The sequence below is a fragment of the Bidens hawaiensis genome, unplaced genomic scaffold (genome assembly GCF_021521415.1).
Source record: "Bidens hawaiensis isolate Kalapana, Puna unplaced genomic scaffold, B.hawaiensis_p1.1 tig00042390_1, whole genome shotgun sequence".
Classification (NCBI taxonomy): Eukaryota; Viridiplantae; Streptophyta; class Magnoliopsida; order Asterales; family Asteraceae; genus Bidens; species Bidens hawaiensis.
Genome location: NW_027497508.1, coordinates 109,316 through 136,289, shown reverse-complemented (window position 1 = coordinate 136,289; position 26,974 = coordinate 109,316). Strand labels below are relative to the sequence as shown.

Sequence of the window (26,974 nt, the reverse complement as noted above, 5' to 3'; positions counted from 1 at the left end):
AAAACTAAAACTAAAAACAAATAAAAGCAAATAGAAACTAGTGCGCTATTACCAAGTGTCCCCGGCAACGGCGTCAAAAACTTGATGTGCACGAAGTGGTATATAAAATTGTAGCAAATAATGACCAAGCAAAACGATTCATAAAAACCTAGAATACCCTAAACCAAACCACTAGCAACAGGCAAGTGAACCTATCGGGTGTAGAATAGCTATGGGAAGACCGGGAATATCGAACCCTAGAGACACTAATTTAAATAACGAGACTAGTTCTAAAAGCTAATTAAATTAAAAATTAAGAAAATATATATTTTTGGATTCTTATTTATTTTATTTTAAAAACTAATAATTAATCTAATTACTTAATTAAATAAAAGTAAACTAGAAAAATAAATTACCGAGTAAAACTTTAGTAAATTCAAATGAGAGCAAGAGTTGCCTAGGCAAGGAATCCGAATTGTGACGACTCGGGCTTTTATCGGTTACGAGAAAATGCTATGAGAACCGGGAATCTAAAGGTATTAAGCTCTAGGAAACTTAATGGATCCTTAATCACTCTCAAGGTGTCACCTAAAAAGAAATCTTAGAGATCATGTAAAAACACCGGCTTATTGGTTCACCTGTCAGTTCACCAACTATGATTAATTACCCTAGAAAATAGCTAACTCGTCAGATTCACTATCTCAATGCACCTAAGTACACGGGGTGGTTTTTGAACAGTCTAAAGGACACAGGTAAACATTGAAATTAAGGCAAAAATAGGCAAACCTCCTGTCAGATAATTTAACCTAAAACCCTAACAACGCAGACAAACCCGACAACTTATCACCCGTCGGATATCTAAGTAGGTAAGAATATAAACTTCTAATAATATGCCAAAAATCAGTTTCTATGGTAAATGAGCTCAATAAACCATAAACAAGTTGCAAACACACAGTAAACAACCCTAACATGCAACCTATAATTGAATGACATTCAATAAAGTAACATGTGAAACATTCATTTAGACACAAATTAAAAATAAATACGCATGAGACACATCCAATAAATATGATCAAACTTTTAATTAATCAAAATCCCATAAACAAAACCCGCAAACCGACAAGTCCAAAGCAATCAACAAAACATCATCACAAGCCTAGATAACTAAAAGAGTTTAGCCAACAACCATGTTCAAAACAATAAAATATATATGTTCAATAACAGAGTTCATAATAAAGATAATAAAATCAAACCAATCTTGAAGTAGATGTGAACCCGAACACAAAATTGTTGCTTAAATTCCTACGATGAATAGCTCCCAAACTAAACTAATAATAATGCTTGTTCTGCTTTGTTCGCTGTCCACACTTCAAAGAAGACTTCTTGTGCCCACTTGTGTATTGGTGGGTGGCTCCCCTCCCAAGAACCCAACAATAATGATAATATATGGAGGCTCTGCTCTAGAGTCAAAATAATAATATTATGCTTGAGCTAAATCTTGCGGCTCCCACCAAAGAAAAACCCACTTAGGGTTTTCTTTATAACAATAATAATAATCTTTTAATTTCTGTTTCTCCAAGTAAAAACCCGTAACCAACTCTTGCTTTTTTTTTTGCGTTACCAAGAAACCCCCCTAAGTTTGCAAACTTAACATTTTTCATTAGATTTTTAATTTACTTTCTAATTTGCTAACTCCAGCGAACTTATCATTAAGCGAACTTAACAATGAGCGAACTTAACATTAAGTGAAGTTACTGTAAGCGAACTTAGTGTTAAGCAAACTTAACATCAAGCGAAGTTAGGTTTGGCGAAGTTAACCTTAAGCGAACATATGCCAGGAGAAGTTGAGCATTAGCGAACTTAGCCTTAGGCGAAGTTATCATGGGCGAACTTGTCACCAGGCGAAGTTACAGTTTGGCGAACTTGGCCTTAGGCGAAGTTAACCTTGCAGGCGAAGCTAAGCTTGCAGGCGAAGTTGCCCAGCTGCCGTATCTGTTCAATCTTAATCCCCCACAATCATATCTGTTTTAACGTGAAACTCTTGGATACGATATTTAACCAACTCGCGATCAATCCTATGGTCGTTTTAGGATATGGTTTGACCCGAAAACACGTAAAGTTTGGACCTTTAAGCTCGAAACGTTCAATACTAGTTTAAGGGTTCATTTAATAGAGCCGTTTCCATTTTCGGGTTCATTACACTCATATTTACTATCAAGTTTACAACTTTATCTTTCGTTTATTCTTGATCTATTCTAGGTTCAAGTTTCAAGATTAAACGTGTATAAAAATGTAACTTTAAAGGGTCAAGAACATACCTTTAGTGCTCGTTTGGATCTCGTTTAACTTGTTTATGCACTCTAGATCTCGTGAAATAAAGATCTAATACCAACTAACGTTTAATCTCTCTCGGATCTTGCTCGTTTCTCTCTCTCGGCCGCCGGCCGTATATGGCGGTGTGTGGTGTGTGTGTTTTGAATGTATAGAGAATAAGATGGAAATGAATGATGGTTTAGGGTTTAAGGGTGATTTAAGGAGGTATTTATACCCCTTAAGGCTCATGGACCTAAGGCCCATTACCCTTAATCCATCTTAATTAAATCCAAGTCCATGATCTCTTCCATATTAGACGTTAGTTAATATTATTAAACGCACGAAAATTTAACGCAACTTTCTTTATTTATTAGAATATTTAGGATGTTACATGCTCCGCATAACCCTCACTGGTCGCTACGCCGGAATTCAGTATTAAGCAACGCGGATGTTTGTCATGAGTATCTCCAAGAAAGTCTCCCCCTGCTGAGAGGGAACGACAACGCCGCCGTATCCGCCAGGAGTAGTTAGACTCAAACTCCTATCATATGGCGAATACTATTTCCACCAACCAAGAGATACGCCGGGATTGGTTGGCTATGAATGAAGAGCTAGATGAAACGGAGATTAAGCTACTCGACGCCAAGAAGGAGGCTCTAAAGGCGTTAAACGAAGCTTGAGAGAGTCACCAGGCTATGGAAGCCGAAAAAGCCAATCGTCTTGCCGCTGAGGAAGCTAAGGCTGTTCTGCAAAAACAACTGGATGAACAGGCTGAGCTAATAAGGACCATTCAAGCTGACTCAGCGGCCAAGGACAAGCGTTTGTCCGTCCTTAATGCCAAGAACCGAGACCAAGCTCTGGAATGTGTCGGTCACAAGATGGATCTTGTTCGAGCTGAGACGGATAAAAAGTGGCTTTTGACGACGGCAATTCCCAAGGTACTAAGTCTTTGCTTAATATATACAATTCGAGCTAATCTGTATTTACATTTATTTATGTGTCTTAATAGATTATCACTGACGTTCGGAATAGTGACGATCTTGGGAATTGCGTTGCGGTACTTCTACGTGCTTCCAAGCAGGCTGGCCGGCAAATTGGTTTTGAAGAAGGCTATAAATTTGCTTCCGAGGGCAGGCTTCCTGAGGAGTACGTCCTGGCCGGCAAGGATACTGCTTCCATTCTCATTTTTCAGACCAAGGCTTTTGATACTCTGAAGTTTTCCCTCTCCGACCATATATCAGAACTTGCAGATAAGGAGGATGCGGTAGAACAATTAAAAGAGCTGTTGGATCTCGATGAGGAAGAAGAAGAAGAAGAAGAAGAAGCGGATAATACTGCGGAAGACGAAAATGTTGTCCCGTAGATGTATATATGATTTTTCTTTGTAAATATTTCTCTTTTGTAATCTCTTTTGACTAATAACAAGAAGTCTTGTTCTCTTCCGGTGCACTTTGTCTTATGTATTATAATATAAGTGTCTTACCCGGAACTTCGTTGTTGTCAATAAAAGATTACAAATTGTCGAAATGACATGAAACTAGCATAAGATTCTTTATAAATTGGGCATAAGCCTAGTTACAATAAAGGAAATTACATAACTTGCTAGTCTATATTTGCACGCAGGCCAAAATAAAGGACGAATAAGATAAGGTTGCTGCATATAACAATTCTTCAACTGTGTTGCGTTCCAAGTTCGAGGGATCTCAGTCCCGTCCAACTTTTCTAACTTGTAGGCACCTTTAGATAATACTTGTTTGATTTTATAAGGTCCTTCCCAAGTTGGGGCCAACTTGCCCGGAGGTTCCTGACCGGAAGCCTCGTTATGGCGGAAGACAAAGTCTCCCGCATCGAACTCGCATTTCTGGACCCGCGAGTTGTAATACTTCTCAAGTTGTCGCTTATAATTGTGCTCGCGGATCGATGCTAGTTCTCTTCTTTCTTCAAGCAGATCCAGATTCATCCTGAGTTCGTGATCATTATCATCAATTAACAGAACTCTTGCGGATGGAATCCCAATTTCTGCGGGGATCATGGCTTCAGTGCCGTAGGTTAGGCTAAAGGTTGTCTCCAAATTACTGGAGTTCTTTTGGGTGCGGAAAGTCCAGAGTACATGAGGCAGTTCATCCACCCAACCCGTTCGTTTAGTCCCTAGCCTTGCCTTGATCCCTTCTTTGATAGTTTGGTTGGTCCTTTTGACCTAACCATTTGCTTGCGGATGAGCCACGGATGTAAAAGTTTGAATGACTTGAAGTTTTTTCAACCATTCTTGCAATCTGTTTTCAGCAAATTGGGTCCCATTGTCACTTACCAATTCTTGCGGGAGACCAAACTGGCAAATGATGAATTCCCAAAGGAATTTCTTAACACTTAATGCCGTATTGATGCAACCGGTTTAGCTTCTACCCACTTGGTGAAGTAATCAATGGCCACTATCAAATATTTGACTCGTCCCGGGGCTTCTGGGAATGGTCCCATGATGTCAATGGCCCACTTCTGGAACGGCCAAGCAGATGTTACCGGAATCAGTTCATTTTTTGGACGCAGGGTGTTAGGAGCATGGCGCTGGCATGAATCACACTTTCTGATTTCTTGCACAGCTTCCAAATGCATGCCCGGACAGTAGTACCCTGCGTTCATGATTTTTGCAACTGTCATTCTCGGTCCCGCGTGCAATCCACAAATGCCTTCGTGAATTTCTCGGATCAAGTAATTTGCATCTTCTGCGTCTACACAACGTAGCAGCGGACCGAGGAATGATCTCCGGTATAAATTGCCATCAGTCAACTGGTAATTCAAGGCTTTATGCTTAATCTTCCGAGCCTCAGCCTTTCCTGCTGGAAGTGCTCCGGAAGATAAGTAAGCTTTAATTGGCGTCATACAATATTCGACGCCTGTTTGGATTACCAGGACTTGATTTTGTGGGATGGATGGATGATCTAGAACTTCCACGTGAATATCTTTGACAAAATGCTCAAAATTCGTTGAAGCTAGCTTGCTAAGAGCATCCGCCGATTTGTTCTCACTCCTCTTAATGTAAACAACATTGAAAGAGGAAAATTGGCGAATCAAGACCCTTACTTGCGACAAATAAGAAGCCATGACATCATTTTTGGCTTCATATGTTCCGTTTATTTGTCCCGCGATTAGCATGGAATCCACCCGTGCTTCCAAATGTTTCACCCCAAGTTTTTTCGCTATCCGCAGGCCTGCTAGGAAGGCTTCATATTCCGCCTCATTGTTGGTACTTTTAAAGTCCAACTTGATGGCGTATGTAAACTCATGCCCCTCAGGGTTGACTAGCCTTAAGCCTGCACCTGACCCTTCACTGCTCGAAGCTCCGTCCGTGAACAATGACCAAACTTGCCCTTGTTCCGGAGGTGCTTGGGGTTGTTGTTCAATTAAACATTCTTGTCCTTTGTGTTGCGGGACTTCTGTGACGAAGTCCGCCAGCACTTGCCCTTTGATTGCCGGTCTGGGTTTATATTCTATCGAGTGTTCACCCAATTCGATAGCCTAGTTTGCCAGTCGCCCGGACAATTCGGGTTTACTCAACACGTTCTTGAGTTTGTATCCGGTTAACACATTGATGGGATGACCCTGGAAATATATGCGAAGCCGCCTGGCGGCATAAACCAATGCCAAAACCAACTTTTCCAACATCGAGTATCTTGTTTCCAGGTCCGACAGTGTTCTACTGACGTAATAGATTGGAGTTTGAACATTTTTCCTATACGTCTTCCGGGTCTGACAGTTTTCTACTGACGTAATAGATTGGAGTTTGAACATTTTTCCTATACGTCAGTAGTACGGCCCCTATGGCAATATCCGAGGCAGATAAATACAGTGTCAGAGGTTCACCCGCATATGGTGATGTTAAAGTAGGCAACTCCATTAAGCATTGCTTAACCTCTAAGAATGCTTTTTCAGCCTCCGCGATCCACTTGAAATGTGCCTTCTTGAGGCAATTTCTAAGTGTTGACACGAATGGATAAGACTTGGCCGCGTGATTTGCTAAGAATCGGTTTAGCGCTACAAGTCTTCCGTTAAGTGTTTGAACCTCTTTGAGGGAAGAGGGAGAAGGCATGCGGGCTATAGCCTGGACCTTATCGGGGTTGGCTTTGAAGCCCACATCCGTTACTATGACTCCAAGGAATTTTCCCTCTTCCATCCCGAACGAACACTTAGCCGGGTTCAACTTCATATTGATGCTTCTTAATGTTTCAAAGGTCTCTTCAATATCATTTGATCGTATTCTATGCTTTTAATGACTAAATCGTCCCTATAAACTTCCAGGTTTCGACTTATCTGACTCTTGAAAGCTTGATCCATTAACCGCTGATATGTGGCACCCGCGTTCTTCAACCCGAAAGGCATCATCTTATAACAGAAAGTGCCTTGATCAGTTCTGAATGCTGTTTTATCCTCATCACCTGCCGCTATGCGGATTTGGTGATAGCCTTTGTAGGCGTCGAGGAAGCATTTGAATTTGAACGGAGCTACAGTGTCTACCTTGAGATCAATCTCAGGTAATGGATAACAGTCTTTAGGGCAAGCTTTGGTTAGGTCTTTAAAATCAATACACATCCACCATGTTCCGTTGCTCTTTGGAACAATGACTGGATTAGCTACCCATGTCTGATATTTGCTTTCCCGGATGATTCCGGCGTGAAGAAGATCTTACACTTGCTCATTCATGGCTTTCGTTTGTTCCGGGCCCATCTTTCGCTTTTTCTGTACAATTGGGGTAAACGCCGGGTTTACCCTTAACTTGTGTTCAGCAATGTTCCGCGGGACACCAGTCATGTCCGAAGGTTTCCTAGCGAAGATGTCCACGTTTTTGGTTAACAGCTGCTTCAAGAAGGTCCTTACTATTTCTGAAATAGCCGACCCAATAGTAATTGTTTGGTCAGGAAATTTCTTGTTCAAAACCTATTTCTTTGGTTCAGTCCTTTGAGCTTGTCTAGGGACCTTGCTAGGTCTCAAACTTTCTGTTGCAAAACAATGTATGTTGACATGAATTATTGCCACGCCAGAATTGGAACTCCTACTACACCGTGGGCCGTGGACGGGTGGGCATTGAAATCACCAATCGCCTCTCTCCCCAGAATAATATCATGTTTAGAAGTTGCTGGTAAAACCAAAAATTCAACTTCCTCTGTTCTTGAATGAATTCCGTCGCTGAGTGTCACCGGAAACGATATCACCCCACGCGGATGCATTATCTCCCCTCCAAACCATAGACGGGAGCATGAATTGATTTTAATCTTTCTTTATCTTCCTCATTTAATTGTTCGAAACATTGCTCGTACATGATGTCGGACGTACTTCCGGTGTCAAAGAACACATTGTGATCTGTAGTGACCAAATTGAGCAGTAATTATCAACAAGTTTTTATTACACGGGCCTCCTCTGACCCGAGGAAAAATCACGGGCTCGTTTTTCCATTCCTCGTCTAAATATTCCCTCCTTTTTCCTTTACCCGAATGTCCGCCCTGAATCATGTGGACGTTCAAATCTCTGACTTGCTTTTTGGCTGGACCCTGGCTGTCCTTTGCGGGAGGTTTGCCAGTCCCTGGTCGTGTGCCTTTGACCAAATGTTCGAGTTTGCCATTTTTGACGGCGCTTCAATATCGTTTCTGAGGGCCACACACTCGTTCGTGTTGTGTCCAATATCGTTATGATATGAGCAGTGCTTCTTGTTATCGAGGAACTACTTCCTCAGTAACGGTTGAGGCTTTCTGAAGGTCAGGTTCTCAGTGGTGAGGATTTCTGAGGGAGTCTTTGATAACGGAGTCCAACTATTTGAACTTCTGTTCGAGGGTCCCGATTTGTTTTTATTACCGATAAGCGATCTTGCATCAAATGGTTTAGACGTTTCTTTTCTTGGCTGAAGTCTTGACCATATTGGCCCTTTGGCCTGTTTGTTTGGTCTCGGAGTTTGAAACTCAATCCTTGGTGATTGCTTTTGGCTATTGGAACTTAAAGTTTTCTCAGTTCTTGCAAACACTTTTGCTGCCTTCATGATTTCGTCCCATGTTTCGGGCATTCCATCTCTCCCTGTAAGAGTGCGGATCATAGCATCACTATGAACGTTCTTACAGAATGCTCCTCTTAGCATATCTTCGCTGACTCCTCCAATGTTAAGGCTCTCGTTATTAAAACGAGTAATGAAGTCTTCAATAGATTCATTATTTCGTCTTGTAACATCCAGTATTTCCGAAGGGTCACGGGTATGTTTCTTTTGTTGACTAAAATGCTGGGAAAATTTTGTTACAAAATCATTCCAGCTTTTGATTTGCCCGGCAGGTAACTTTTCAAACCATTCTCGAGCAGCTCCCGTGAATGTTAGTGCAAACATGTGGCACCAGTACGGAAGGGTCCAACCACTGACTCCCCCGACTGCCACAAATCTCAGCAAATGATCACTAGGATCTGTCATTCCATTATATGTTCCAACAGATGTTGGAATCTTTGCGTTCATTGGAAATGGAGCTTGTGCGATGCTTGGAATAAACTTTGACTTTTCTGCGAAAGATTCTGGACGATATGGTTTTGAAAAATCATACTCAGCACTACTGCAGTACTCCGTGTGGCGGACAACTGGTCACGGGTAACTAGCCCCTCCATATGAAGGAAGACGGCTATCCCCGCTGTAATAACTACCTTCCGGACGATAAGTTGAGTCGTATCCGTCCAGTTCGTCCTCGTAATATAGTACCCTCATATCTATGCGAGGACGAGGCCGAACCTCCGGATCTCACTTACATTCTGCTCTAGTGGTTGACTATATTGGATGTGGCTTCCCCTTATGGGAGGACAAATAGATCTCCTGGTAGGCTCATCATACGTCAGGGTACGGCCATGAAAACGCTCATTCCGAACCTTGCGTTCGTACTCTGTTTTCAAATTGTCTTGTTGAACACGAAGCCATTCGTCCGGAGACAAGTCCTTCGGTTCTGAAGCTACGACGGTGAGCTCTTCTTTGGTTAGAATCACCGGAATCTTCCTCCAAACCTAACTCCGAGTGAGTTCGGTGGGCTTCTCTCATAATTCTCTCTAGATCTCCCAGATTAGAACCTCCTGGGGCTGTGATATGCCCTGGATCAGTAGTTGGTGTAACGACATTTCCAGCATCTACCGGAGTAGTATCTGCTAATGGAGTGAAATGTCCTCGAGCCGTTGAACCACCTAAGGTAAAACCTCCAGGGTTCACGGCATCAGTTCGTGGAACAGAGTTTGTGATTCTAGCAAAAATGGATGTTGCTCCTTCACGTGTTTCAATATTAAGATCCGTGAGAATAAGTACAATTCTGATGGAGATAAAGTACTTAGGTAAATTGAGATAGTACAGTGGGAGTGAATGAATATCTCATGATGATTGAGAGGGTATTTATAGCCGAAGGGTGTGGGGAAGTGATTGGGCCAGCTGTCCCTTTAGAAGATGCTCTCATAACCGCCTGGACACGTGTCCTCATATGATAGGTTCAGCCTATGCGTTGCATGTGCATGTATAACAACCTAAACACGCGTCTCTCTAACATTGGTTAATGGGGTAATATTGGCCATGTGCACGGTTATAACGACCTTGCCAGGTGTCATTAGTTGATTAGCCAAGGAATCACGTATTGCTCAAGAAAGCATCTTGATAAATCTTCTAGAAGGTAATTAGTTGTTGACAGCTGTCCCGAAGCATTACCTCGTGGTCATTACGCGGAAGGGTATTCCTCTTGCGGATGACTTTTGAGGGTGCCAGGATGCTTCCGCATGTGCCATGAGGGTGTTTCTTCCTCAGATGATTTATGCGGATAGTTCATATGTCCCGCGGGTGACTTGTGACGTGCTCTTGGTTGACCCGCGGGTGTTACTTAAGGGCATTTGGGTCTTTTTAGTACCCTACATCTATAGTAACATTTTCTTTGTCTATTAATGTCGGTATAATATTATGATGACAGATAAAGATATGCAAATGATGAGAGAAAAGGTGTAAACACGTATAACATGTTCTTATTATATAAATAAATTGTATATAAAATAGAAAATAACTAACGTTAACTAATATTAATGAATAGTTAAATACAAGTAGTTCTTATAAAATGATTAGTATGATGATTTATCATCATTCATCAACATGCCTTTCATCCATGCATGCTCGCCAACCATATGTCGTAAGTTGATTTACTTCCAATTAGAACATGTGGTATATTATTAAATTTTTAAAAAGAATAAGAAACTACGTGATTTTTTCTAAGGCCCGGACACCGAAAATCATTCTGGTAAATGGACCACGATCTTATTTCTGAAGACTATACATGATGATCCGGCCCATCAGCCCCACCCATATAGAATGAAACCCGTAACTAAAAAAACCTCATGGCTCAACCCAGAACAAAATGCTTCAAGCGAGACTTCAACCCATGACTTCCCATAAAAAAAGTCATGAAGTTACTGCTGAATCAATCGGAAAAAACGGTTGGCCCTAACTTTTTATTATTCTTTGGTGGTCTAGGTATTTTGATTCTAAAGCTAACGAAATTCACTTTGAATCCTAACCCAGTTCACAAAGTAATCCAATTTTAATTTTGGTGTTTTGGTATTTGTTAGCTCTATTCAAATAATAAACAACCCTAGTTATATTATATACCCTTATATAATAATCGTTTTTTTTTCTTTTCTTTTTTTGCTTTTTCTACATTTTATTGTTGGATACATTCCTCTCTCGTACCATACATAATTAAGCTTATGTGATATCTTTGTTTCATAATTTAAATTAGTTATCTAAATAATTCAACGTACTTCTTTTATAGACCTTACAAAATCATTAAAATAGCCATTTTAATTGGTAAGTCTGTTAAATAGCATGTTTTTTTAGTTAAAAATTATTTTTTTTCCCGTCAAATAAAAACTTCCATATATATATATATATATATATATATATATATATATATATATGGCACACGGCACACCCACACCCTTTTGGCCTTTTGTGTTAGAGTTTCCTAAAGCTGGTCAAAGGGAGGTCGAGGAGGGCGACAGACCCAGACACGTTCAAAGTTCACTCGAGACACATAATTGTTAAAAAGAATTATATATGTTTTAAAACATAAATTTGTGTTAAAACCTAAATTTATAAAACGAATCCTTGGTTTAAAGGAAAAGCGGTAGTCTATATATGCAATCAAAGGTCATAGATTCAATTCTCATTTGTGTTGTTTTTAAACTTTCCTCCATCGTCGGATAATGCGGTACCCTGACTCAATATCGGGTTTAATAAGGATTGATCCGACATTTTAAATATTGAATGAGGCCATGAAGGAATTGGCTTGAGTTCTGAACGTGTGTGTATAATGACACAGAAATAGGAGTAGGCGTGGAAGAAGCTCGTTTGGGCGACGACGGAGTAAGTTCTTGGCTGCCGATGTGGCCGCCTATGGAGACTTCAAGCTAAAGAAGGTGGTGCAACTTGCTTGTAGGTTTCATTATTCAAATTAAGTGCACCTTCCTGGTTTTAGTGATAAGTTAAGTTTATTCAACTTGAAGTTTAATAATATATCTATTCTTTATATATGTAAGAATTTAGGGGTGTTCATACTACTATTCGGATGGCTTCACTTTCATTATTCAAGAATTTAAAAGTTGTGTAACTTATATTTTCACTTTTTTGGCCAAGTAAAAGTTTACTTTTAGCCATTTGACAAGATCAAGTTGTATATATATATATTTAGCATTTATGATAAAGTAAGTTGTAAAATTGATCCAAATTAAGTTGAGCGGCTCAATTTTTAACCGAGCCGAGCTCAGCATGAAGCTCCCCACCACATCACATTGGCACTTCTCTAGTGTGTGTGTGCACGCACGTATAGTGGAGCGTCTTCATAATCCACCTTTAGAGAACTATCCAAGCACTACAAAAAAATTGACTTTTAGCGGCGACAATTCCTCGTCGCTAATAGTCTAAAATGAAGCAATAGCGGCGACTTTATGTTACCGGAATCCGATTTGTTGATTCCGATGGGCTTTTAGCGACGCCTTTGTCGCCGCTATTACCTCAAATGTCGCCGCTAATACTCACTTTTACGTGTGTGTTTTTTCTTTTAGCATTTCCAGCTTTTTACGGCAAAAAATAATATAATTTTGTGCAAATACAAACCGCAACCAATGGATATATATAAACATTTTGTTCAAGTCAAACATAGAAGAAACTATCCACAAACACTTTGTTTTTAAGTCAAATATTTAAAACATAAAACTAACTAGTCCATATCTCGTCGTCTGTATCAACTTTGTTTCCTTTATTTGATGCCTTCTTCGAGTCCATATCTTGGGTCCTGAAACATTAATTTGATCCTACAAAATAAGTAATCACTATAAGTTATAACAAAACTACATATTATCAATACACTTATGACTTAACATAAAAGCAAGAATGCCAGTATAGAAAAGGAGATAACGAGTTTGACATGAACAAAATCGTTACCTATTGAAAAGTTGTACATCAATGAATGAGAAAACTTGAGAAAATATCTTCTGAATAATGATTATTGGGACCTAACAAAACTATGCTAAGATGGTTAAAACAATGAGCATACAAGTAAGAATGGTAGCGGTGTAAACGAACCGAACCGAGCCCGAGCTCAACTAGGCTCGAGCTCGGTTCGTTTCGAGCTCTTTTTGAAAATCTCGAGCTTGGCTCGTGAGCTGTTTTTTCCAGCTCGGGCTCGAGTTATAGTACGTGTCAAAAGCAAATGTTACCTAGTATGTGGAGCCTCCAGGTGACAACCCACTTGATATTACATCATGAAAATTGAGTTTTTCCTACACCTGCTCAAGAAAATATTAAGAAATTTTCATATGATAAAACATAATACAAAAAATGTTATTGTTAGTAACATATGTAAAACTAACATGAGCTAAGACTTACAACACAGCGCACTATTACAGCAGCAAGGGATTGAGACCCAGAAACAAAAGTTGAAAACTCTGTGATGTCTTTTACAAATTTGCCAATCATGATCACATTTGGTTCCTGATACATGAAATTATAAAGATCATAATTAAAATAATATAACTTATGTTAGCATGATAAGTTTCATGTTTTGTAAAAGAAATAAGAGATTTACTTACCACCTCAGTTCGCTTCAGAAGGGATTATTTTGACTTTGAGCCCAGGTAGAAATCCAACAATCCACACGACTGCTCTTGCTGATAGATCTAGAGGAGCATTAGGAAAATCATTTAAATCATAAGCTGCTCACTGAATCTGCAGATCATTTAATATGTTCGGTTAGATAGCTTGTTTAATTAAGTCAAACATAAACAACCATTTCTAAAGCTCGAGCCCTCACAAGTCAAAACGAGCCGTCCTCCTTGTGAACACCTCTCCCAAAACCGCCTGAAGGTGGCGGATCCTCGGCACAATCGCCGCCATGTCCTCGAGGCATGACGTCCGCCATGATCTGAACAGTTATAAGATATACAATAAAATATGATTTAAGTTATCTATTGCAATAAACTATTCTTTTAATCAGACTCTCCCTCGGCTCAGGTTCGGGTTCAACTAAATTATAAACAAGCCAAGTCCAGGTCAGCTCGTTAGACAATTTGTTTAACATACGAGTTCTGTATTATCTAAAAGCAGTCAAATGGGTCAATTCAAAAAGTTTATTTGCAATGCATATGACCTCCTAAGTCAGTTTATATATAAGCCTGTGTTATCTTTATTATTAGATTGTTATTACAATAGTAATTATCACATTAGTTGTTTATAGTTTTCTTTTTAAATGGATACTAGCGTTTGTTGGTAAACTCCCTCTGCCCGTTTTGACCTGTACTAATAAATGGCCCGTCAAAGATGAAAAATACTTTTGTTTACATTTATTCTGGTTAACCACGAAATCAGAACTCATAATTATTATCACCATTATTTTATATACACAAATTGAGCCACGAGCCGAACCAACCATGGCTAATTGTGTTAAAGAAAAATCATAAACTTCAAACCGAGTCATGAGCCGATCCATGGCTAATTGTGTTAATAAAATCATAAACTCAAAACATCTTGTATAAACTAATTGTGCTCATAAATCTCATAAACTACAAACCAAGTCATGAGCCGATCCATGTCACGAGCCAAGCCGACCGTGTCTTGGGTTCAGCTCGTTTAGACCAATATTATTTTATTTACGCACACTAAGCTCAGGTTCGGGATGGTTTATTAAATGAGCTACCACATACAAACATAAACAAATTCAACTATAATTTAACCTAACTAGCAAATTCAACTAAATTTAACCTACATACAAACATAAACACACATACTAACCAAATTCCAGTGACAAAGACGGTGGTCTATTGCGAAAACGGCTGTTCGACAACGATACCTCGGGCTCCGACGGTGATTTGACTGGCTGGAGACGGTGGCGGGAGCCTGTTTCACAGTGGTCGGTGAGATGGAGAATGTATGGTGGTGTACCGGCTGCGTCGATTTGGAGAGTGTATACGGTGGTGTGAGGTCGTCGATTTGGAGAGTGTAATTGGAGGGATAAATGAAAAGTTAAGGAGGAGATGGAGGGAAATATTATGTATTATGATGACACCCTGCTTGTTAGATTCATCTCATATCAACGGCCAGGATAAATCTTGGCATGGATCCGGAGGTGTCGCCGCTAATAGTGGTGTCGCCGCTAATGCGCACTTTTCTTGTAGTGAAGTCACATAAACACTTCTAGTTGTACATGGCCTGTATAGTTGGATGAAGAAATAAGTCGCTTATGCGATTACATATACTTATTATGTATCGCAGTTAAAGAAATAAGTACAATTTGTTCGAAACTCATTATTTTTGTAAACCAGGATGCTTTACTAGTAATTTGACAAATACAATAACTGATTGTAAAATTCGAAAAACAAACGTAACTCAGAAAAGATATACAACATTAATTTGAATGTTAAAAATAGCACGCAACAACAAAATGTTTAACCAGACTCAAACACTTGCGGTACAAACAAACCACCACAACCGTTATCTCCGTCTGTCTGCAAGTGCGCGAAGAAATAAAAGAAAAAGACGAATGATATCTAGGTACAACACCACGGCAGCCCAAATGTATTCGTCATACGTGTATCGCACCATCACCAATTCAATGTTGATGACAATGTAAGCACAAAAGATTATAGCAGAAAGACTAGCGTATATCATCATGTTAAACTTCACCAGACAAAAGAATATCTGTCAAAATATTAAAGCAAGCAAATTAACACCTAAAACATGTACTTATTATATACATTATGTGCAAGTAGAATGTGTGTACGTATCATGTGTTATATATCTTAATATATATGTGTTATTACTCAACACTATAATTAATTTTCAATACACTTTTCGCTAGAGGTTTTACAGTATGTGTTTATCTTAATGTTCCACTTAGTAATTGTACCTTGATATGTGTCATTTGGTCATTAAACTTGATAGTTTTATATGCATATCAAATATATGTATGGTTTTATATTATAGCTAGTTACTAACGTGGATGGTTAATCTATAGACTCCACATAAGAGTAAGGTTTGGACCTGAATGATGGGGGCTACAATAAGCACCGTAACAACACCGCATAAGAAAAAGACCCAAAACTCGTAACCTTTCCTTGCCGCCCAAAATGTGAATAACAAGAGACTCACAACCACCGCCGATGTTAGAATAATAGCTTCCAAAACGACCCTCGCTGCAATAATTTACATGATTGTGTTAAATTCAGCAATTAATGTTTGAGGAGCACCGTAACATTTAACAACAACGCATAAGAAAAGACCCAAAATAACTCTTGTATCAGGCCTGTAAATGAACTGAGCGAACAGTTCACTGAACATTTGGTTTATATACAGGCCTACGTGTATAAAATATCATGAAAGGAAAAAAGCGTCAAGTTGTTGGATCATCTTCGACTTACCGCTAGTGAAGGCACATGCCATGCCAACACCAAAAGATATACCAAAGGTGAAGATCCCTAGTAACACATAGTTCACAGGATGTCGCTCAGCGTAGCAATACAATGGACATATGGCTGCACACCAACACACGTACAAACATTTTGAAACTTGGTTATTATTTTACAGAGTTGTCCCTATATGGCTATATGTATCTATATCTATATACTAAAAAATCATATTAATTTAATACAAATGAAATTAACATACTAATAAGCGGAGAAAGGATGATAAGAGCATAACAAGCATATCCAGCGGTGGTAGTCGTCATGAAGGTGACAAGGGGTTGACAAGAGACGACGGCAGCACCAACAGCCGCAGTGAAGAGTAGTTGCATGGCCACGATGGAGTATACCTTACGAATAAACGACCATCGATGTTCTGGAGAGTATTCCGGAATTGGTGGATCACTTGACCCTGACTCGATGTCGGTTTTTAATAAGGACTGATCCGACATTGTGTTATTATAGGAAATTTTAGATGGAAATGAATGAGGGAATTGGAGTTGTGATGAGTTGAACACTTGAAGCTGCTTAACATATAATCTTTGATCGAAGTTTATTTTAATACATATATACGACTTCTAGGAAGTTTGACAATTACATGTTTCTATTAAGTCTTTTTAAAGTTTAAATGTTCCACATGTTTTTCAATGTAATGTATGGGTCTAAGATTATGCATTTTAAATATAAAAATTAAAGCAGCCAAGGGGGTAACTTACTTATAGCTCGGGGTGGCCCCGGCCCACTATTATTATATTTTTCAGTAGTGTAAGTTTACGTATCCTGTCTGAAAATTTTATGCGTATTAAGTCTGGTCGCCTCAAATTTAGAACATTGTTTTGTACGTATTAATCAGTTCGGCCCCTTCTATTTTATCTAAGCTTCGCCACTGAAAATAGGTGAAATAAGTTTTCTTTTAAGTCTAAAGTAAGAATTCTCGATTTCTCATATATCATTGTTGTTCTATTATACTATTGTAAGTTTGCCTGGTCAAACAAGGTAGTTAACTGATAGGTTAAATTGGATTCAGTTTAAAACGAATTGGGTTAAAATGTCTTCATTTAGTTAAGGTTAACACGAGTTCTGATCAAAATGAGTCGTGTTAGAAAAAAATATCAATATATAGGAGCTCATATGCTATTTATATATTCTCTATGAAACATAGTTAGGATGTGTGAATGCATCGACGATGATTAAGATGGGGCGCAACTTAAATATTAAAAAATGTAGGGAATCATACTTCGTAACAATTGGATAATACTGATAGTCGTGAAAGACACTTTCAGATCGAAATAATTCGACGGTTCATCCGAATTTTCCAAACGCATAAAGCTCAGAATTCTGACAAGAATTTAGTATGTGTGAATTTTGAGAACCATAATGAAAGAGAGATGACCAAAATCCAAAATTCGTACATATCGGGTGACCATAAACCACCTTCAAAAGTTATCAATTTGAAATTCAGATTGCTTCAAGATTGCGGCCAATTTTCGGCCCTAACCAGGTGCTCTACCCCGGACTTCTGCAAAGGGGTCCCTTAGATCCCCGAGTACTTACGTGCTTGGCTCCTAACAACCAATGAAGTTCTAACACCAAAAATCATAATAAGTTCAACTAGGTATGTGCTTTCTAACTTTTTTTAATGAATATTATGATTCACATTAGTCAACAAGTCAATCAAATCACACCAAAACATCTAACAAATATATTAGAATAAGAAACTATTTCCAACGACCAAAATACCTAAGCCACCACAAAGTAATAAAAGGACGACCAAAAAAGTAATAAAATAGACGTCCTTTAATATTAAGATGGTTGTGCAACTTGTTTACAAGTTTCATTATTCAATTCTAGGTGCATGTTCCTAGTTTTTTCATGAGTTTTGTTTGTTCAACTTGAAGATTAATAATTTTTGATCTATTATATATAGTCATAACCTGCTGAACATGTAAATAACTAGAATAATTAATTTTTTTTAAAAAAAATTGTATATATTAAGAAACTTGAAGAAATGGGAAAACTGAATTTTATAAATCTCACATTTTTTAGGTTGGCCAATAATAATCTCACTTTAAAAAATTTTTTAGGTACAAGGATGAGACGGCCGTCGTGGAACAAGTCTCAGGCGATCCAACAGGTTATTATGCTTAAGGCCTTACTTGAACCCACGCCCGAGCCCCATGACGGTTGCAGCTTTTTTACTCACTGCCCACAGGAATCACCCCCAATGACGAAGCAGCATGTACGTTTCAATTAATATTATTTTTAAGGTAAATTGGTTGGCTTTCGGTCGTAATCCTAATTTTCATTTTTGTTGTTGTAGATTTGTACTTGATTTTCACGGTTAACAAAGTTTGTTATATGCTTGTTGTCGTGTGCTTTTGATGTTGTCGCTAGTAGGTTTATAGGCCGATGTATTACATGGGTTGGTTGGTTAATAAAAACAATGTGATTCACATTACATGTGTTACTGAATGAAAGTAACGTTCAATTTGCAAGAATGCTTTATGAACATATAATTTTTTTAAATAAAAAAGCGTTTTATAAAAAGAATTATATAAATCATGATTATTTAATAGGAGCGAAAGACGGGTAAAAAATTTAAAAAATATGTATTATTAATAAGAGGAGATGCTAGGCTGGAAAAAAGGGTGAGGATACATGATGAGAGTGACACTTGATAACAAAAAATTAATTTATTTATCATTTAGTATAGATACAGATGTTATCTAATCCGCGATTATTGCTTCTATATTCAATTAACTTTAACAAAGATATAAAATGCAGGTATAGAAAGGAACAAATGCTGATACTGAAGTCTCTGTTTCAGCTGGTAAATCAGTGCCTAATGACATTAATCAATTTTGTCTTCCTGGTGATAATAATTTTGTTCCTCTTGGGTAACCCTATCAATGTAATAACAGGCTCGATGCGCTCTAGTAATGAGGAATCTATCATGTTTTTTCCCCATTATTGCTTGAAATGAAATAACTTTCAATTATGTTATGCTAGCATTCGGTTGATGATGCATACATGTATATGGATTAAAACAGATCGAGGGCAAATAGCAAAGAAATTACGCTCAAGATTATACGGTGATAGCATCAACGGATCGAATGGCCAGAAATAAGACTTACAACTTGAAGAATTGAGAATGAAATAGACTTTTTAATTCATATTCATATGCATAATAAAACAAACTGTAGGAAACACTTCCTTTAAGGAGATGATACAAGTGATCACTATCTAGAACATGGGACAGTATGTGGAGTATGGAGCATCCCCCTATACTCCTTTATTTTACACATGCACAAAACATAAACCTGACTACTAATCCTACGTGGCTTGTCCTGCAAGGGTGATGAGTGCACACATCATACGGTTATCTTGATTTGAGGATAACATGTCAATCAGTTATGTAACTCTTACATCATTTAAAAGATAACTATCTAAAAAACTAATTAGCAACTGTGATGAGTGCATACTAAGACAAGAAAAATTGTTTTTTTGTTCTTTCTTTATTGTTAGAACACTAACATGTTTGTCCTAGGGTGTTCTTGATGTTTGTCCTAAGATGTTATTGATAGATTTGTTGATAGATTTGTTTGTTTGTTAGTCAAATAGATCTAGACTTCGTTATTCCTGCTACAAGAAGCTTCTGATTTTTATGATTATTTTTATCAATATAATCTTTTAAAGCTAATCTTTTGTCCCAAGCAACTTCATGTTTACAACATACCCATGTCATTGGGATGCCTCCCATCGTGTTTTGAGGATTATTAAGGCTAAACCAATAAGGAATATTAAAGCTAAACCAAGAACACGCGGGGGACCAATCATGTGGCATCGTGCATTTGTTTTGAGGAAATCTACTCTTGAGAAACAAGAAACACTCGGGTCTCTCAAAAAAGTTTCTCTCGTGAAAATTAGGCTAGTTTACAAGTTTCTCATGTTCATTGTGTTATTGACGTAATAATCAACCATATAACGATATAAATCAACAGACTCGAATCAACGTAACTAACATTTTTAGTTGTAATGGCTCAATCTTGCAAAATGCAACGTCTTTTGTACAATCAAACCCTCAAGTTTGTAAGCCTTAGCATGTTGAACCATCTGCGCATGTAGTTGTACCTCTGCTCTGGATATAGCAGTAGTTCCTGTAATCATGTAAGATTAGCAACGAATTTACAAATTAACATGCCAAGTTAATCAAGGGATGCATTTAGTAGAAAAGATGACTGGATTCAGAGGAAAGACAATAGATATATGTAAATGCAATGTTAAGAGTAAGATTCGGGTTGTGTTTCATCTCAAACGAGTGAAATATGTAAGAAAATGGGAGTCAAACATTTGGAGTCGGTTTATTTTTATTCATGCAACCTCATCAATCGCTTTATTCAAGGGTAATAATTATTAGGTAATAACATTGTTCTGTAATCATGATTATCATGACAATAATTTATGAAATAAGTGTCTGGTTATTACACACGCTAATGTTAAGGTAATAATCATTAGTAACTATCCTTATATGATGTTTATCTTTGATTAGTTTGATTTAGGTCCCTAACAATCCAATTATAAAATTTTCTCCAAACTTATATGGTCAATTACTAGGTCAACCCACCGTCCTCTACCCGGCCTCCCAGTCACCCATCTTGCCAACTCTAGCCATCGTGAATCACAGATTAAGCAGAAGTTTCACAAGAAATAACCACTTAGATTTACCCCATATATAGAAACTGGACAAAATCTACGTTATGATGAGTTAGTTGCATGGAAGAAACAGAAAGCAGCATGTCAAATTACAAGAAAGTGAGAAGATAACAAGAAATGATATATACTCACATGTAGGATACTCGGAGCTTCCAGTTTCAACTTTCAAGTATCAATATGCACTTTTGAGATCATTAGAGGGCCGAATTCTTGACATCAGCGGCAGAAATTGTATCCCATCACTGAACTTTAACTCCCAGAAATTTATCCAGAACGTTCTTAAATGCCTGTGGCAGAAATTTAGAATGCAGTCTCTGTTAATCATATAGTAGAGTGACTAGAGTCGACACTCGACAGTATATGTAGTCGAATACATATCATATATTTTAATGTTTTACCTGGCATGAAAATGACTCCTTTCCGTTAAGGAGTATATCCATTACAGCAAACTGATCATCAAATACACCATAAAATGCCTTGTAGAATTCATTCCTGGAAACAGCAGAATCAAACTATAGTCTAACCTTTCTCAGTAACTATTCTTTTTCTTTTTTCTTTTGTTGGGGGAGGGTAATAAAGCAACAACTTCTAGATGATTTGAATATTTACCTGTCTTCTTCGTTGATTAGCTGATCCATCTCTTCAAATTTCCTAGTTAGCACTTCAGCTCCTACTGGTGAAACTAAGTGCAGTACTAACGCCTCCAAAGTTCTTGGAAAATGATCCTAACATAGTGTAAGTAATATAAAGATGGCTTTATAAACATACGGGTGGGGTATCAGGCTTAAGCGGGTTTGAGTCGAAATGTGTACCCTCCAAGTGCTGGACAAGAGGGGTGGGGCTGCAACACCATTATATCCAGTTTTCTAAATTCTTTTACAGATATTTAATATGTCAAGTATGATTATAAAAAATATATTACATTATTACTACATAATAACCCAAATCAACATAAATGATAGTTGAATGTGTGCTCTTCACGTTCAGGACAAAGAAGGATTAGGTCAGCTTGGGCTGATCCAATCTTTTATCCATTCTTTTTTACTTATTCATAGTTAATGTGTTTAGTATGATTACAAAAACTACATTGTTCTTAATAAATTGAGTTTGGAGGTTTTGTGTATTTCAATACACTTACCGATGCCATTCGACCCATTTGTTCCATTAAAGATTAAACATAAACACAACCCAAATCAACCGATTATAGCTGAATGGTCAAAATTGGCACTTGTAACAAAGAGGATAAGAACCTGGAAAACTCACCACCATGGCAAGGAACATTTTTTGAAGATTAAGTGGTTCAAGAGCCCACAAAATACTAGCAACAGGGGCATCCTCCAGGTGATACAATTCTGAGGTCACACTTTTCTTGTGACTGGTTTTCTCCACATCAGCACTTGAACCTGCTGCACTCCTCAAATCAGCAGTGTTGACATGATCATGAACTATGGAAACAAGTTCATGAAGAGATTTAAGAGCCCAAGGCTCCAGATCATGTAACATAGTCCCACCTGATAAAAAAAATCATTAGGTAATTGATTTTAACTTTAATCGTGTTCAGAACATAATATATATAGGTTTGAATTTAGAGTCTAACCTGATGGTTCATGAGAAAGCTTATTATTCACAAAAGGGAAGGTCTTACAAAGCATCTGATTCTGTTCAACCATTAAAGAAGATGAAATACTCAAATAGGATTCAAAGTTCAAGTCACGAAATGCATTACAAAAGTGTAGATAAACCAAGCATCGCCCAGGTTATGCGAAACATGTAACAATTGGAAAGAGTGTATACCATTTCTTTGTCGGTCAGTCTTGAAGATAGATTTGATGCAGACATGATACATGGAATGCGTTATTATAAATGATTAAATACCAGTTTATGTATGATGTTCTAACTTCTAATTCATGCAGAAACAAAAAAGTTAAGAAGATACCTTTTCAGTATCCTGCGCAAATAATACGAATCCATGTGTTCCAACATGCCAGACATCATTTCAGATTGCCACCAGAAGTTAACAGCAACTGTCAAACTTTCACTGTCAACTTGGTGAAACCTAGGTAGAACAAATCATTCTTAATATTATTAGTTTTAATATCACCAAATATAAAGGACTGCTATAGATGTTGAAGAGTATTAAAGAATGCATGAAATTGCAAATCTTACCACCCTTCAGGAATGAAAAGTGCATCGCCTGCGTGAAGAATCACCCTTTGTGAATACTTTTTTGAGTGTTCTGCTCTTGGATGAATCAATAGGTCAACTTTGTCTATGGGAACAGCACTAGTAAAACATAGAATACCCATAATTTATTTCTACACGGAAGTGCTTTTAACTTGCAATTTAGGTTGGAGTAGAAACATAAATATAAGTTTCTCTGATATGTACAGAAGTCAATACCTGTGGTTTGAAGCCTCCCCATACAAATGCATAGGATACAAGAAAGGACTGGATGAAGGGGGCCACAGATCAACTAGACAAAAAGAGACTTATCAAATATGAGAATTAAGTGTTGCACCCACAATTCATAATCTTACAGAGACAAGTCAAAAAGTAGTTTACAAATTGTTAAAAGTATGATTGGAATTTGTTACAATTATTTGTTAATTCACTTCTCCATTTGAAGTTTTTCTTATGGATAATCAATTAATATTTTAGAGCAGTGTGGTAGCAAGTATCAAGTACCACCTAGTCCATATTAAAAGGTTTATCCTTTTGTGTAATGATACAATGATATTAGAGCTAAGCTTTATTAAGAATATGTTCTTGTTTGATGCATATTTGTATAAAAAAATGTTTTTGGCCTTAGTAAGTAAAAAAAACACACCTTGTTTGTTTCCAGCAACTACACATAAAAGATTATGATGTGGATCATAATGAGTACTTGATCTTGTTTGAGCACTATTCATCCATAGATTGATAGAAGACAAGGTCTTTGTCTCTAGAAATTAAGGCTAACAAATCAAAAAAGGATAGCAAAATGTCAGCATATAATACACACATGCGCTCGTGTGTGACACAGTGTGTTGTTGGAGGAAATAAGAAAGTATGATCATTGGACCATGGTGTGCATACCGTCTGTATATCTTCTATAAGAACTCCTAATTGAACCCTCTCTTCTTTCTCAATATTCATGATTGGTACCTGTACGATTATGCGTACATTTTAAATCATAAGTACATACATAATCGCCCCTAAGTTAACTGGTACGAGGAGATCCAATGTCTCCGCTTAATGGTAGTAGAATACTAGAACATTGTTGAGGCAGTAGAAAACTGAAGTGTAAAATTACAATCAAATAATATGTTGTAAATACTTGTAATAAATGTGCTACACTGCTACAGCAGATACTGTTGGGAATTTGGATGTACTTTTGCTGTTTGAAGTTGTGATTTGAGTGCTTGGCAAATTCTTATTATTTAGGGAACTAATAGATCATATTAATAATGTTTAACTACTTGTATAATTGCACGTTTAATAGTGTGCTAACAACGAGATGTGAGTGAATAACTAATCCTGTTTCTTTTAAAGTAATCAGTCATCATGTATGAAACTGATTAATTTAAAACTGATTATTCAGCGCCTAAATAGTCAACAGTCATAATCCAAGTACCTAAACAGAAAAGGTGATTATTTCAATTTCGAATCACAATACCAGAATAATCATGTTTATAAGACTCATCCAAACACCTCTTTAACGCTGAATGTACAGAATAACTTATCATGGACCTCTATGAGTGTAGCAAATACTGACCTGTGCTAAATAAATTTGACACGAAGCATCCCCAACTAACAGACTATCTTCTTCAGTTTTGAAGGTTTCTGGCAAAGGCTTCTCTTCACTAGAGCAAGGAATGTGTCCTACCTTGCCCTGCAAGGAATAATCCTTGCAGTATCCAATAAAGGTAGCAAAAGGTAACTGAACCTATAAGATAAACAAAATAACCGCATAGTGACATCCAAACCTTAATAATTAACAGAATCATGTAAAACAGATTAAGAAAAATACCCTCTCATGGTTTCTAATATCGCCATAAAAGACTGGAGCAGATTTGGACAGCATAACTTCCACTGTTGATGAACCTGCTAGTTCCTATACATCCAACCATATATAAAATAAATGATAAACTCGAACCTTATTAATAAGCCCGTCTCAATGTGCAAAGCTGAATAAGCACACACAATCGTGAATTTGAAACACGTATAATGGATACAATCATCATACAAAACTATAATGCGGTAAAAAACTGAATATCGGTCAAGGACTGATATTTGAGATATAGGTTATCACGGTGGGATATCGGTAATTTTAACATCATGCATAATTTATATATATATAGCAATTTAACACTAACAATTTAGTACACTCTCCTACCATTAACAAATTAACCTTTTGCAACTTGCAAAACATTAACAATTGTTGCAAGTAGGAGCTGATTAAGACTTAAAACACTAACAATTGACAATTAAGACTTAAAACACTAATAGCAGCAAAAAGAAGAAAGGCGAATGGAAGAACTAAGACAAAAGGTACTGATAATTGAAAAATCGGTGATATATCAGTCAAATATATTGCCGATATTATCGGTACCGTTATTCTGGCCGATATTTCACATGAGGCCCAATAACCGATATAGCACTGATATTGACTGCATAGATACAAAATTGTAAATAAACATAACCATGGGCACGTGTCTACATGAGATGATGGTTTTAGCAATGGGCAAAACATGGTTGAGGATGTTATCTCTTGTCAAATAAATCTGTAAATGTGTTAAGCGTTAAGCTCTAATATACGGTTGATGTGCATCATATAGGTCATTCATGATTTATAAAATGCTTCTTAACCTCCTATCATACAAACACCCCATGCACTCAACTTTATAAAATCATTCAATCCCTAACCCTCATACTTACAACATAAAGCTAATCCAAGCATATTTATATCACATAGAATTAATACTTAATACATTAATAAGATTAGGTCATCTGAATTCACTCTGTTACTGAAATGAAATAAGCTACTAAAGAACCTAAAGCACATTTGCAGCTTTACTGATTCAATTAAATCGAGTGTTGAATACGAACGAACCTTTAAGTAATCAAGGCCGCCAGTGGATGGATTCCACTTACTGAAAGCCTTCCAATGGTTGATGCATCCATGAAAAACCTTCAACAAAATCAAATTAGTCAGTCAGCAGTTAGTTTCAATCAAGTAACGTGTGTATGAATTACATACAGCAGGAACGTTTTTAGGTTCAATAAGCGAAGTAAATTGTTGAGCTGATGGAATTGCGTCAATTTTGGGGATTTCAATATATTCTTCTGCCATTGTTACGAGTGGCGATGAAAACGGAAAACCGGCGGTTATGCGTTTCAATATACCCGACCCGAACCAACCGAAACCCGACAACAACGGGTTTTAAATCCCCAGCCCGGACCCGAGAATGGGTATGGTTGGTTTTGGTTAGTCGGTTTACACTTTGTTTAGGTATGGGGTAATGGAAGGGAAGTGAATAGGGCCGATGAGAGAATGACATGATCCGTTATTATTCATTTGTCTTGTTTGATTAACCTGTGAAAATGAAGTGGATTGTTAATTTAAAAAAAAATGATAATAGCGGCGGTGGTGTAACGCCTGCAATGAATAGTGTAATAAGGACGGTGGTGGTGGTGAGGGCGACGGCAATGGTGATGATGGCAGTGATAGTGGTGGCGACGGCAGTGAGATGATTATGGAGGCGATTCCTTGTATCAACATTGGCGGATCTTTAGGTAGGGGGTCCATCGTCCCCTCTAAAAAATATATATATATGTTAAAATCTCAACTAACCCATGTGAAATTTCAAGAATAACAAAACGACCCTTGTGGAGTTTTGAGAACGACCCTCATGAAATTTTGTAAACAACGCTAGTTAAAGGAAAATTAGATATTTACAATTAAAGTTATATATCTATATTTTTTATATTATTAAGGAACAAT

The 26,974-nt window shown here is 37.5% G+C and overlaps 1 protein-coding gene, 1 long non-coding RNA gene and 1 pseudogene across 3 annotated transcripts; all 3 read right to left on the bottom strand.

Moving 5' to 3' along the window:
- Positions 1-12,415: 12,415 nt before the first annotated feature.
- On the bottom strand, positions 12,416-13,599 carry LOC143593589 (uncharacterized). The gene is made up of 5 exons (XR_013146133.1): positions 13,414-13,599; positions 13,211-13,315; positions 13,042-13,110; positions 12,767-12,837; positions 12,416-12,636 (listed from the first exon to the last, which is right to left on the bottom strand). It is a non-coding gene; the product is annotated as an uncharacterized LOC143593589 (long non-coding RNA).
- A 1,512-nt stretch (positions 13,600-15,111) lies between these two features.
- On the bottom strand, positions 15,112-16,937 carry LOC143593588 (protein LIFEGUARD 2-like). The gene is made up of 4 exons (XM_077073178.1): positions 16,484-16,937; positions 16,237-16,350; positions 15,860-16,011; positions 15,112-15,517 (listed from the first exon to the last, which is right to left on the bottom strand). Exons 1-4 carry the CDS (start codon positions 16,728-16,730, stop codon positions 15,311-15,313), a joined length of 720 nt encoding a protein of 239 aa, XP_076929293.1. The 5' UTR covers positions 16,731-16,937; the 3' UTR covers positions 15,112-15,310.
- A 3,249-nt stretch (positions 16,938-20,186) lies between these two features.
- LOC143593594 (lysine-specific demethylase JMJ31-like) lies at positions 20,187-26,352 on the bottom strand (annotated as a pseudogene). Its single transcript, XR_013146136.1, has 16 exons — positions 26,231-26,352; positions 26,084-26,161; positions 25,001-25,084; positions 24,746-24,916; positions 24,067-24,135; positions 23,819-23,945; positions 23,392-23,464; positions 23,158-23,274; positions 22,928-23,047; positions 22,786-22,804; positions 22,589-22,649; positions 22,255-22,502; positions 21,601-21,716; positions 21,390-21,483; positions 21,124-21,278; positions 20,187-20,435 (listed from the first exon to the last, which is right to left on the bottom strand). The product of XR_013146136.1 is annotated as a lysine-specific demethylase JMJ31-like (transcript).
- Between the last annotated feature and the right edge of the window lie 622 nt (positions 26,353-26,974).